We start from the raw sequence: 12,084 nt of genomic DNA, 5'->3' as shown, positions 1-12,084 counted from the left end.
TTGAGTGGGTTGGGTAACATGGAAAAAATAGAACATTTATTGATTCTAAGATACTAGGTAAGAGCCATCTACAGACTGTCCATATTGACAGTATTTCAGGTTTCTGTCATGATATACAATCATCAGACCCATCCCCACATTATTACATGGACACATTATAATATATATATATAGTTATGTGGTTAGTGAATAAACATTAAATCATGTATGCCATCAATACCAGCCTTAAGACTTTCTGTTACTTGGTGTTACAACGACTGCTGAACAACAACTGCTTACTGGAATGATCTGCCTCGGACAGGAAAGAAAAGTTCATTACCGGTATACAGTACATGTGTGTGGTAGTTCATACCAGAACCACTGCAAATCAGACTACAAATGTGTGTTGTACAACAGCAGTGCTTTGGTTTTGAGCAATACATCAGTTGATGAACTTCTTTTACTTAACTCAGTTGACATCCACCATTAAACAGTTTTTCTTTGATGGTCCGTCCATTGCAGCACACTATGGCACACCATCCCTTCTTCTCCCTTGTACTACCTTGTTGTAACAGAAACTGCCTTCCAAACTAACAATATCAAGGCGACTGCCCATGGACTTCATCTACCTTGATTACGACACATCTCCCAATTCCATCATTATCAATAATGTGAAAAGCATACACTTCACAGGCACATTATCAGTGAACTCTACGACAAATACTTACAACACTGTTAGACCACTACATGGGTTATCTATTACAAGCCTACCCATGGCAATAATATTACAGAATGTACTAAAATTTCATTTAAATGCAGTACAAAAGTTTACTGTATAAAAATAATACTTGAAGCCAGCATATTGTACACATGTGAGAAGTAACTAAAATATCTACATCCTATGGACTGTTACACAATGACTCCTACCATAAGGGATCGTAGACCAAAACATGACTGGTTAACATGCAGGTGTGGTGTTCCAGTGTCCCTTCTCAATAGTCAAATAGCAACAAAATGTGTTTCCTCCACTGCTGTTCTATACATGGTTATTGAGAAAATGCATGGTTTAGAATGACATGGGAGAGACTACGGGTATGGCTTGACTGCTCAGGGTTTGTAGAACCCACAGTTCATGTAGAAACGGCCACATCTTCATGCACATTGTTCATGAGATTCTTCAGGTCACGCATCACTAAAATGGCTCCCTCCTATAAATACATGTATGATATCATAATATTTTCAGATATCTTAATACAAAGCTGAGGGAATAATTCAGAAAACTGCCGGTAACAAAATCCTATTGAGAAACTTGACCAATGAGACTTACAATGTTACAATACACTGATAGCACACGTACCAGTACTCAATATCTGACAAACACAACATTTGAAAGTCTCGGGACTGTAAATGTAACTTTATACATGGTTTTGCTTTAACTGGAATATACAGCACATATCTACCTGTTAACAAAGTGAAAGTCTGCCTCACATTTCTGTCTCTTGGCACCACGTGTTATGAGTTGTGAGGTATTGTTACTAACACAGTTTTTCCTACTAATATACATAGAACTAACATACAGGCATGACAACAACTACAAATACTTCACTACAGCTATGTACACAAAATACATACATTGACTTCTGACTTGGTCTGTGCTCCTTGTGAATAAACATTGCCCTTGTTTCTACCAAGGGCTTCTTGGTCAAATGTACAATAAATAGTAGGCAAGTTGTACATGTAACTGTTGGGCCTGGTGGGATAACGTAGAACTACTGTGTGTACAGTTCCATCTGAATGGGGGCTTCCTTTATAACACTTACCAGTACGTATATGATTGCATCCAGCTCAAAAACTGCCATACGTTAGGTCAAGATCTTCCTGATTTTATATCATTTAGAATTCAAAAGGTATAACAGATCCACTGACTTGCATGACACAAATACAGTAAGATCTTTCCAAAAAGACTTACAGAAAGATGTCAAAAATGGCTCTTTCCAACGTAATACCACCAAATAGGATTCCAGCGAACAGGTATGTGTATTCTATAGGCAAAAATATGCCAAACAAAGTGATTATGTTGTTCACAAGGGTCCCGATCATTCAATTTTTCCATTTCATTCGTATGCTGACAACTTCAAAAAGTTTATGAGCATTGTGACCTGTTTTTGTTCGATTAGTTGAGATTTGTTAAAATCTGTGGCCTGCATATGTTTACTCACAGTACATGAGGGAGCTTTAAATCAACTAGCACTGATTGCAGCTATTTATGATATGGGTAGCCACCAGCCCACCACCTATTGCTAGTATAGCACTAGGATACATATTTCATTACCTTATCATACTTATTAGAAATACATCAATACCGTACACCTAATACAACACCATTTTTAACTGGATACACAGCACTGGTACAATACTGTTAACATTACACTATCCCTCAGAACACCATCTTTTCAACAAGTACAAAACGGTAAAAAATGTGTACATGTGAGGGCAGGAGAAAATGCATCTTTGCTCTGAGAACAAGTCACCACGTCATACTTATGTGAGTCTGACCAGCTCAACAACATGCAACATTGCTAGTACTGGGCTAAAAATCCTTCAGCTGTTTTGGAAAGCCCACCTGGTCCACAATTTTGCCATTATACCTCAGTGCCAAGAAGAAAGTTGATGCATTAAAAGTTCAAGTGGCAATAATATTGCCAACACTAATCTCCTTGCCTTCTGACCGTCTGTGATAAAAACGGAAGTACATGATTCTATGTCAACGTTTGACTGTCGAGACATTGTAGGAGCAGCATCTCAAATGCCTCCGTGTAACAAACTGGTTTACAATAAAAGACCAAACACCACCAGTTCCTATCTTCACCCTTCACTACTGTGTTTGTGCCAGTGTCTGTGGTTGAGTCTTTGGTGGGCTCTGCTGAATCTGAGTAACTGTAAAGGTGGTGTGGGGAATACCGACACCTGGAGACCCCAGGGTTGAAATGGGTGATCCCAAGGTTGAAACTGTCGAACCAACGGTGGAGGTAACGCTCGGACTAATCGTCGTTCCTACGGGAGTGCCGATGGTAGAGACTGCCTGTGAGCCAATTGTGGAACCTACTGCAGAATCAATCGTGGACACTACCTGCGAGCCAACAGAATGTCCGATGGTGGAAACGACATGGGGACCAATGGTAGACCCTATTGGTGACCCAATAGTAGAAACTGCATGGGAGCCGATAGAAGACCCCACAGGTGAGCCAATCGAGGACACTACATGGTGACCAATGGTGGACCCTACGGGTGAGCCAATTGAGGACACTACATGGGGAGCTATGTTGGACCCTATAGGGGAACCAATTGAGGACACAGCGTGGGAACCAATGGTGGACCCTATAGGGGAACCAATCGAGGACACAACATGGGAACCAATGGCAGACCCTATAGGGGAACCAATCGATGACACAACATGGGAACCAATGGCGGACCCTATAGGGGAACCAACAGTGGAACCTACCTGTGCACCTATGGTGGAACCTATCTGTGGGCTAAGGGTGGACCCAATATGTGAGCCCATAGTGGAACCGATGGCAGAACCAATTGTGGATGCTATAGGTGAACCGATAGTGGTGCCAACAGTGGAGGCTATGGTGGAGCCCACGTTGGTTGATATGGGTGAGGTGACAATTGTGTCCGCTTGGTGGAGGGATGACTGCGGGTTGATGCGCTTCTCCTTCTGTCGCCGGTTACAGAACCAGACCCTGACCACCTCTTTCTCCATACCTAGCTGCTCTGCTATGATTCCGATCTCCTCAGAGGTGGGTTTGGGATTCTGAATGAATGCTTTTTCCAAAGCAACTCTGCAGGATGAAAATGCAAGAAAAGATTTTGAGATATCTTGTTCACAACAATTGGTTAACAAACAAACAAACAAACAAACAAACACATACCCACAGGATAATAACACAGCCTCCTGCAACCCTATATAGCAATCATCATCATCATAATCATCTATACAGTAATGGTGGGATGTAAAAGCCCCTTCTAACACATACTGAAACCAATTCTTGATAAAGACGAATAAAGTCGAAACCGGTGAATTCCGTCTCAGCGCTGTCATTATCCCAGACTACGAATGACGTACTGAAACCAATGATATCAATCCCTACCTAACATTGGTCTCAATGCTGGTTCTTTTCTTCCGTCTCCTGCCCAGCACCTCGATGCTGCCGTGTGGACTCCCCAGCGCACCAGGGTTGGCCATGCTGGAGTCAGCGTCCTGCAGCCATTTCTCCAGCAGGGGCTTCAACTTGCACATGTTCTTGAAGCTCAGGTTGAGGGCCTCGAATCGTGAGATGGTGGTCTGACTGAAATCGTTCCCGTACAGTTTTCCCATGGCAAGGCCCACATCTCCCTGAACAGCAAGCAGAGTTAGAGTTTTGAGTGTTCATTCTTGTATACCAACTGTCTAGCAATGTTCTCATCTCTAAATGTTGCTATCTCCGGGAACTACTTGATATACTGATGAAACAGAATGTTACAACACATTTACACACCTGAGTGAAGCCAAGCTTGATGCGCCTTTGTTTGAACATCTTGGCAAACTGTTCCAACTCCTCCAGCTGACTGGGCTCATCTCCTGAAGGGCCTGAAGATGTCACTGCTGACTTCTGGATCTGGAATAGAGGAAACACAATGCCATTATTTGGTTATCTTGATAAACGAAAACTTTTTGGAACATTTTGCCAGTGCTATTCAACTTTAAGTCTTGTAAAAGAGATATTAACTACCCAAAGTTTTACAATCTCTTTTAGGCCCCTGTACTATATGAAAAGGTTAATGAAGTAACCTCATGTATCTACCAGAAGGTAAAGATTTCTAGTACTCACACAAACTCAGAAATGGTTTACCTGTATGGTCTGTATTTGTGGCTGAGTGTGGGTGGTCACTGGTAGTTGGGCCTGGGAGAGAGTCAGCACTTGCTGGCCAATAGTGGACACACTGCCCTGCGTGGCGGCGACCTGCAGAATGTTCTGCTGTGGAATCTGCTGCTGCTGCGTCTGCAGGATGGCTGCCCCCTGCTGCGCCTGTACGATGGTGGGCTGGGCGGCCACCGTGGTCGTCTGCTGCGTGGTGGGCTGGGCCTGCGTCTGAGTCACCTGAGGTGCAATCTTCTGGGCCAGAGAAAAATGTGTTCAACAGCTTATAAACATGCCACATGCAATATGCCACCAAGTACTATAGGAGCATCCTTACTAGATAGCTTTATACAACCAGTTAGATGTGCATGGGTTCGCTGTGACTTTTATTGTAATATAACCAGCTGCTGCTGGGCCGCGTGGCAGCAAAGATGGTGTGTTACGCCAGTGTGGATATACAGACTGTACAGATACATATCTTTGGTGCAAAGTACACTACTTACACCAGCTATGTAATGGGCAGACCATGTTTATCACACTTTTAGAAACAACTTATTTTCCAGATGAGACACTACACGACACAGGCACAAATACTTTTGTGCTCAATAATTAAAATAGAAGAACGACCAATCACTAGACTAAACCCGGTATAACTATAACTAAGTATAAGTAACTCATCATGGCTGACTCACCTGTTGTACCTGTTGAATCCCTGGCATCTGGGGCTGAGCCAGGAAAAACTGACCATTGCCAAGCTGTAATGTGGTAAACAGAGTCCCTGAATTAATGCCTGTTCCTGTTGTCATTGCACATGAGCAAGATTTAGACATAGCACTAAGTTAAAATGTCACTAGAAAAAAATTACCTGAATGATATACACATTTCATACACAAGTCAAACAGGCTTGGAACTCACATCCAAAATTCAACAATAATAACACAAAGGGAGGGTGACAGCTAGGTAAGATTTTGCTTCATTCAGTAGTTGATCACTGACTACATGTACCTCTAGGTAGATTTTGACACCACCAATGACTACAGAACAGACCTCTATCATTGATCAAAAACCCACTGACCTGTCCGGGCTGGAACAACACGTACTGCTGCAGGTTGAGGTTCTGCTGCTGCAGCTGCTGCAGCTGGCTCAGGTCTGCAGCTGTCAGCTGGATGGCCGAGGTGGTAGTCTGTACACACACAAAGACACAAGTTCAATATAATGTACTAAGACCATGGCTCTCTTGGAGAAGGAGTGTCAAAAAAGACCTGGACAGTGCCAACACCTCATGGCAAAAGGTAAAGAGGAACGCCGAAGACCGGAATCGGTGGAGGCAACTCACTGAGGCCCTATGCTCCACGAAGAGGATTTAGTCAAAGGTAATTCAAAAACTGTCAGTCAGTAATAATACTGAATAGAATGTACATGTAGTTATATATATATAGTTATGTACAATGCACAATGACAGATAGACTTTTCCTGCTTTTTTAAAATGTATATAAAGGAAGCTGACCTGAGGTGTGACAGCTATCTGTGGGTTCTGTACAGTCAGGAACTGTTGCGGCTGTACTGCCTGCTGCTGCTGCTGTTGTGGCTGCGGGTGCTGCTGACTAACCTGCGGCTGAATGGCTGCAAGAAGGGTTCCCTGCTGTACCTGCTGCTGCAGAACAAGCTGGGCCTGGGGAACAGCGCACATCTTACTTCTCTGGACATGTCACATGACAACCTACCAAAAATAAACATCACGATCTCATCCATGATGGTGTGTTAGCTAGCAAGCAAGGCCATGTACCTGGTTGAGTAGCTGCTGCTGTTGGTGTTGTGTCAGCTGCAGTTGTGACACATTCTGCACCTGTTGCTGCTGCTGGTGGTGCTGTTGTTGGTGCTGTGCTTGCGTTTCTTGCTGCTGCTGTGAATGCTCCATGTCCTCATTTTTCACTTCCAGGCTCAATGATGTCTGCAAAGAACATAAAAACCACCTATCACTATCAAATAGAACAAGCACTGAAACAGCATTAATACAATACTGTTGCCATGCTAAACAACAAAAATATGCTACAGATATGTCTGGAGTACCACTGGCTTGACATTACATTCATATGATCGAATCAGACACGTCCTATTCACACAGTTGCTTCCTCTGAAGATCACATATAGCAGTAGGTTCCATAAGGCATAACTACTCAGCCAATACAAAGAAATCCATAGCTGTCTAAGTGATTAAGACATTGGAAAAGTCCTGACCTGTTGTGCTGCAGCTTGACTTGCCTCTTGCTGTAGTTGTGCTGCATGTACATGGGGATTGATGTACAGAACCTGTGGCTGAGGCTGCTGAAACAGAATATATCAACATTCCTTCAACTTCTGTTTCAGACATGCAAGGTATCAGTACATCAGTGTATCAATGTGAGTAATGATATGATCACAGAAAGACCTTACCTGTTGAGAGGCCTGAACCAATGCATGCTGGTCCTGTAGTTGCTGACATCTATTCATACACCTTCTGTTTTAGACATGCAAGGTATCAGTACATCAGTGCGTCTATGTGAGTAATAGTATAATCACAGAAAGGCCTTACCTGTTGAGAGGCCTGATGCAATGCATGCTGGTCCTGTAGTTGTTGACTCAGTCCTGATGTTTGACTGACAAAATCTATCCCATTCACTGACCCGTTGGCTGTGGTACCATCATCTACAAAGGAAAACAACTTACCAGTTAGGCACTCACTGCTTTCAAAAACTATGGAGTTAGCGTTAACGGTCCTACATTTATGTGCTGGCCGCAAATCAGAGTGTATTGGACTGATATCTGCTACCTTACCATAGCTAGAACCCTCAACTTTGAAAAACCATTACACTTCATAACTAAACTTGTCTTTTTACTTTTGAATAGCAGTTGGAATCTGGTGTGACCTTGTGACATACCCTCAGAATCTGCCCCCTCCCTCATCTTCTGCACATCTGAGGTATCACCTCCTGCCATCTTCATTAAAGGGTCTGACAAGCCAGCGTTTTCTAGAGAAAGAGAAGAAAAACATGTAAGTGTAAGTGCAATCAAACTTTTCATTGCCCATGTGTTATAACATGAAGTGGGAAAACTTTCCTGTCTGCCCCTCTGTTAATCATAAACATTATGGAACATCCTCCTTTCTTTTCTTTTCTTCATGGTTCCTGCTATAGTGATAAGCCTTGGTAGTCTGACGAGAATGGGTTAACAAAAGATATGGCAGGTAGTAACCGGATGACAGGAAGTATTACACTTTGTGTGTTTATTAATCCTCAGCAGGGTTTTTTCTAGAAAAATTTAACAATAGGGAGCACACACAGGAGAGGGAGCGAATTCTATGTATTTATTTAAAAATCAATTGGTGAGTGAAGGCTGCATGCTGGATATTAAACTAAAATCTGAATTTGACAAGGGGGCGCTGGGCTGAAACAAGAGGGTGCAGCGCCCCTCTTTCCTGGTTTAGATGAACCCCTGCTCAGTATGAAAACACATGGGATACCATAGCTCTTGTGATATAGAAGTCCCAGGTCAACTCTGTATTTGAGCACATGACTGATGTCATTACCATAACTTACCAAGATCTGGTCTGTAGCCATGGTGGGACCAACACTTGCTTGTAAGATTAAGTTACAGCATTTATCGAACATTTGGATTGTTAAACTTAAAGCACCATTTCAATTCTGATGGGAATACCTTTACTGGTACACAATTTGTCAAGATGTTGGTGGTAAAATGTTCATTGGCAAATATGTACAAAATGTGAAAAATGTTTATTGACAAATACATGCATAAGTGTTTTCTTCACCATATCTTTTAAAACATTGTACACATTAAAACATCCGCACATACATATCAATACATTTTCTTCAATTTGTGTTTTCAGTGCCGTTTAAGTAACTTAGAGTCAGACCATATGACTGGGGCCTGATGGGTGTGCATGCAAAAACACTGTACCGGTATATAAAATTCTTAATCCCATATTCAAGGTGAAATTATCACTTGCTAGCTATATAAAAAGATGACAAGGAAAGAAGGTGCCTTTTCATAAAAGAAACAAATTATTATAATTTAGAACTGATATGCAATCAGAGAAAAACATTGGCTGGTAGAGCCTAAGAAGTCATCTTAGTGCTACAAAAGAGAGGACAAATATATAGTCAATGCAACCCATCAAGGTAATGTTGAGTAGATCACATGAGCAGAATATGATTTCCACTAACAATAATTGGCTCAACACTACAGCAGTGTTGTGCCCCCCTCCCCAGTGACCTATTTTTAAAGAGTTACCTATTAGCATTCCCTGTCATGTACTAAAGCGGTGCATTGGAGTACAGAGCGTCGCTTCCCAAGCGTTGTTTACCGTACACATGGGCACAGTTTTCAATATTCATCATGCCAACAGTCTGGTTTGATCCATGAGAAGATATTAACTGTCCACAGACAGGCAATCCGCCCAGGAACGCCAACATGTCGGCAGGGCGGTGTGCCCCATACATTTGACCGTGCACCATAGCCCGAGTCCTGCCAAGAAAGAGGTGTCAACCTCCACTTTGATGCCCGCGAGCAAGGCCTCTGTAGTGTTATTTGTGGACCTAATTGTTCATTAACATGTGATTTTACTAGGGACGGCTAGATTGCCGCGCCCATTGGGCAAAGTGCGAGTGATTTTCATACGCGTATATTCAAATCGTCCCCGTGTATGACTGTATCACTTAGCACGCGGTCCTTTGTTGTTGTCTACTTCATTTGCATTCAGCGGCTCTCTTGAATTTTGGAAAGCGGTCTGCCAGACCACGCTCAAGCAAAATCACACAAGAGGCGTTCTAAAGGCACGTGAATGGACTATTCTAACGTGTAGGGAGTTGATCTAGAAGGAATCGCTCAATTTTACGGTAAGCATCGACGAGTGGTCTTGACAGATTAAGAATGCAACGGCGTCGGCAAGCCCTAGCAAGGGGCAGGACGCGAGTGAAAATCAACGCGATTTTAGGCGAAACGTCAGACTTGAGAACCAAAATCACCTCTTACTTTAAATTCCAACAGATCAGCAAACACTATCCATACCTAAGGAAGGAGAGGGATGCCCAGATTTGGCAGAAATCACCATAATATTTACATTTCTTGGTGACACCTTTGGCGATGTTCGGGGCGGCAATGATCCACATGAATAAGTCCGTCGCAAATCGCATCACAACTCGGGGCAAAATACCCGTTCAAGAACATCAACTCATGATAGAACACACATAGAAATAACATAAATCAAAGATTCTGAACGTAGCAATCAAATAAAGCGCAAATAAATTATGCTAAATTGAAATATGAATATGTAAAACTGGGCCTTACCTTGCTTTTCATCTTTCGACGCTGCCTCCGCCATTTTGAATACCAATTTTCTACCCAGGATGCACTGCGTGTAGCATAGTTGGACGTTTCAAAGTTAGGACAGAATAGGGGTGACTATTTAAACATGTGATATATGACATTTAGAAATATAGTATTGTGAACATATTTTCTTATTTTTCAATTAACCAAATATATTACGTTATTTCTTAAATTCAAATCACATAAAATTGTACCTCAAAGTAAATTTATATATTTTCATGATAACATGACACCCCTTATTGAAAAAAAATCGAATGTGCCGTCGGAAATACAATGCCTAGGAATGATGATTATCATCATATGGCAGGAACAAAGAAATGGCAAATCTGTCAAAAATGTCTGTAAGCTGTAAGTAAAGAAGTTTAAAAAATATCAACATAACATTCCATATTGTCTCACTTCTGTTGACGATTGGTGTACAACTGATGGCGGGGTGAAAGAAGAAGAAGACGACTTTGCCTTGTGATCATGCTTTGTTCACATCACAGTCACGGAAAGGAAATGTATTGCCGTTGAACGTCAAAGTTATGTTACCTAACTACTTTACTTGACCAGTCTTCAAAAAGGCGCCTAAATTGCCACCGATGAGGCCAAAAGTGTCACAATACCTACGATATACCGAACTCTCCAGTCTATTAATGATCATTAATGCGATTCTCTTGTTCTGAACCTGACCGTCCCAGAAAAAAGACCGATGGTAATGATGCATTAATGGACCATATCTGTGTTGTTTGAAATACCTACCCCTACCCACACGTGTTTATCTATTTTTTTCATAAATTTACTATCATTGTACTCTCACTATAGTTTCATGGAATATTACACATTTTTGTGATTAGCTGGCGAATATAGATACACGAGCGCTTCCTAGTGCAATTTTGTCCGCTCCATTTCATTATCGTATTGTTGCATAATATGAAAGGTAAATAAAGATATACAACTTGTTAGTTTTGTCAATTTTCTGCTTTAGTGTGACTGCAATACAAAAAGAATGTAGTTTCCTATGCTGAGCGTAAGTGACAAAGCTACGCATGGTGCCGTATTCGATTTTGAGAAAGCAGTGCAGAACACCCGTCTTCCGCCAGGTGTCATCTGATGTCCAACATATGGGCAACGCGAGCCATGATACCAGTAGTATATTTGTGGGCAGCCAATTAACAGCTCTATGTCACCCCACTGAAGGAAAGGAAACTGAGGAAAGCGTCACCATGTTCATTTCATCCGTTCTGGAGCAGCGGTTATCATAACGCTTCTCGGTGGCGGTGATATACTGTTATTGCGAAAGGGGGCGGAAGGTAATTAATGCTATGACTAAGATAGTGTTTAGCATTAGTCATCAGCGCTCCCCACCCCAACTCTCCAATACTACGACTGACAGTGTCTAGACTACGGATGTTACGTTTGAGTTTCAATAGACTCAAATAGATGAACATCATAGACAAGTCAGACCAGAAAAGATATACCACAGTACATATCCAATATGAATCAATAATTTCTTCGTCCATTTCTAAAATCTGACTCCACTCTTTTTAGAATGATGACTGATTATCAGGCCTAGGAAAGAATGATGTGCTTCCGGTTACCCGACCGACCCTAGCAAAAAGCTGCCGACCCTAGCATCATTGTGTGTGTGTGGACTAGAGCAAGCAAGGCACATAAAAATGTCGATCCGAAGTCTGTACAAAACAGAATACAGTCAGTCCATTTTCTCACAGACCCGCATTTCACACTCTGTTAACACATCAAGGCATTAAACAGTTGATGTAGGAGTGTGCATTAAACATTATACTTCTTTGTTTTGATATACTTAAACTAAGAT

The 12,084-nt window shown here is 41.9% G+C and overlaps 1 protein-coding gene across 8 annotated transcripts; it reads right to left on the bottom strand.

The window, feature by feature from the left end:
• LOC136433345 (POU domain protein 2-like) lies at window positions 1-10,332 on the bottom strand. 8 transcript variants are annotated; one of them, XM_066425465.1, is made up of 12 exons: window positions 10,227-10,332; window positions 7,802-7,891; window positions 7,456-7,568; window positions 7,122-7,208; window positions 6,670-6,834; window positions 6,391-6,555; window positions 5,959-6,066; window positions 5,576-5,638; window positions 4,875-5,138; window positions 4,521-4,640; window positions 4,134-4,378; window positions 1-3,824 (listed from the first exon to the last, which is right to left on the bottom strand). In XM_066425465.1, exons 1-12 carry the CDS (start codon window positions 10,258-10,260, stop codon window positions 2,855-2,857), a joined length of 2,424 nt encoding a protein of 807 aa, XP_066281562.1. In that variant the 5' UTR covers window positions 10,261-10,332; the 3' UTR covers window positions 1-2,854. The 8 variants fall into 8 exon arrangements, with proteins under 8 accessions (XP_066281562.1, XP_066281561.1, XP_066281559.1 ...); XM_066425464.1 differs by lacking the exon at window positions 10,227-10,332 and adding an exon at window positions 9,948-10,156 and having other exon boundaries at window positions 7,122-7,205; XM_066425462.1 differs by lacking the exon at window positions 10,227-10,332 and adding an exon at window positions 9,948-10,155.
• Window positions 10,333-12,084: the final 1,752 nt, after the last annotated feature.

The sequence above is a fragment of the Branchiostoma lanceolatum genome, chromosome 4 (genome assembly GCF_035083965.1).
Source record: "Branchiostoma lanceolatum isolate klBraLanc5 chromosome 4, klBraLanc5.hap2, whole genome shotgun sequence".
Lineage (NCBI taxonomy): Eukaryota > Metazoa > Chordata > Leptocardii > Amphioxiformes > Branchiostomatidae > Branchiostoma > Branchiostoma lanceolatum.
Note: the sequence above shows the minus strand (reverse complement) of the source record. Positions and strands in the feature narration are given on the sequence as shown.

Coding starts and splice junctions, on each gene's coding strand:
- LOC136433345 (XM_066425462.1), bottom strand. CDS start 9,990: ATGGTGATTTCTGCCAAATCTGGGCATCCCTCTCCTTCCTTAG. Junction 5,639..5,958: donor TGTTGTTCCAGCCCGGACAG/GTCAGTGGGTTT, acceptor ACCACATTACAG/CTTGGCAATGGTCAGTTTTT. Junction 4,379..4,520: donor TCAAGCTTGGCTTCACTCAG/GTGTGTAAATGT, acceptor CTTGCTGTTCAG/GGAGATGTGGGCCTTGCCAT.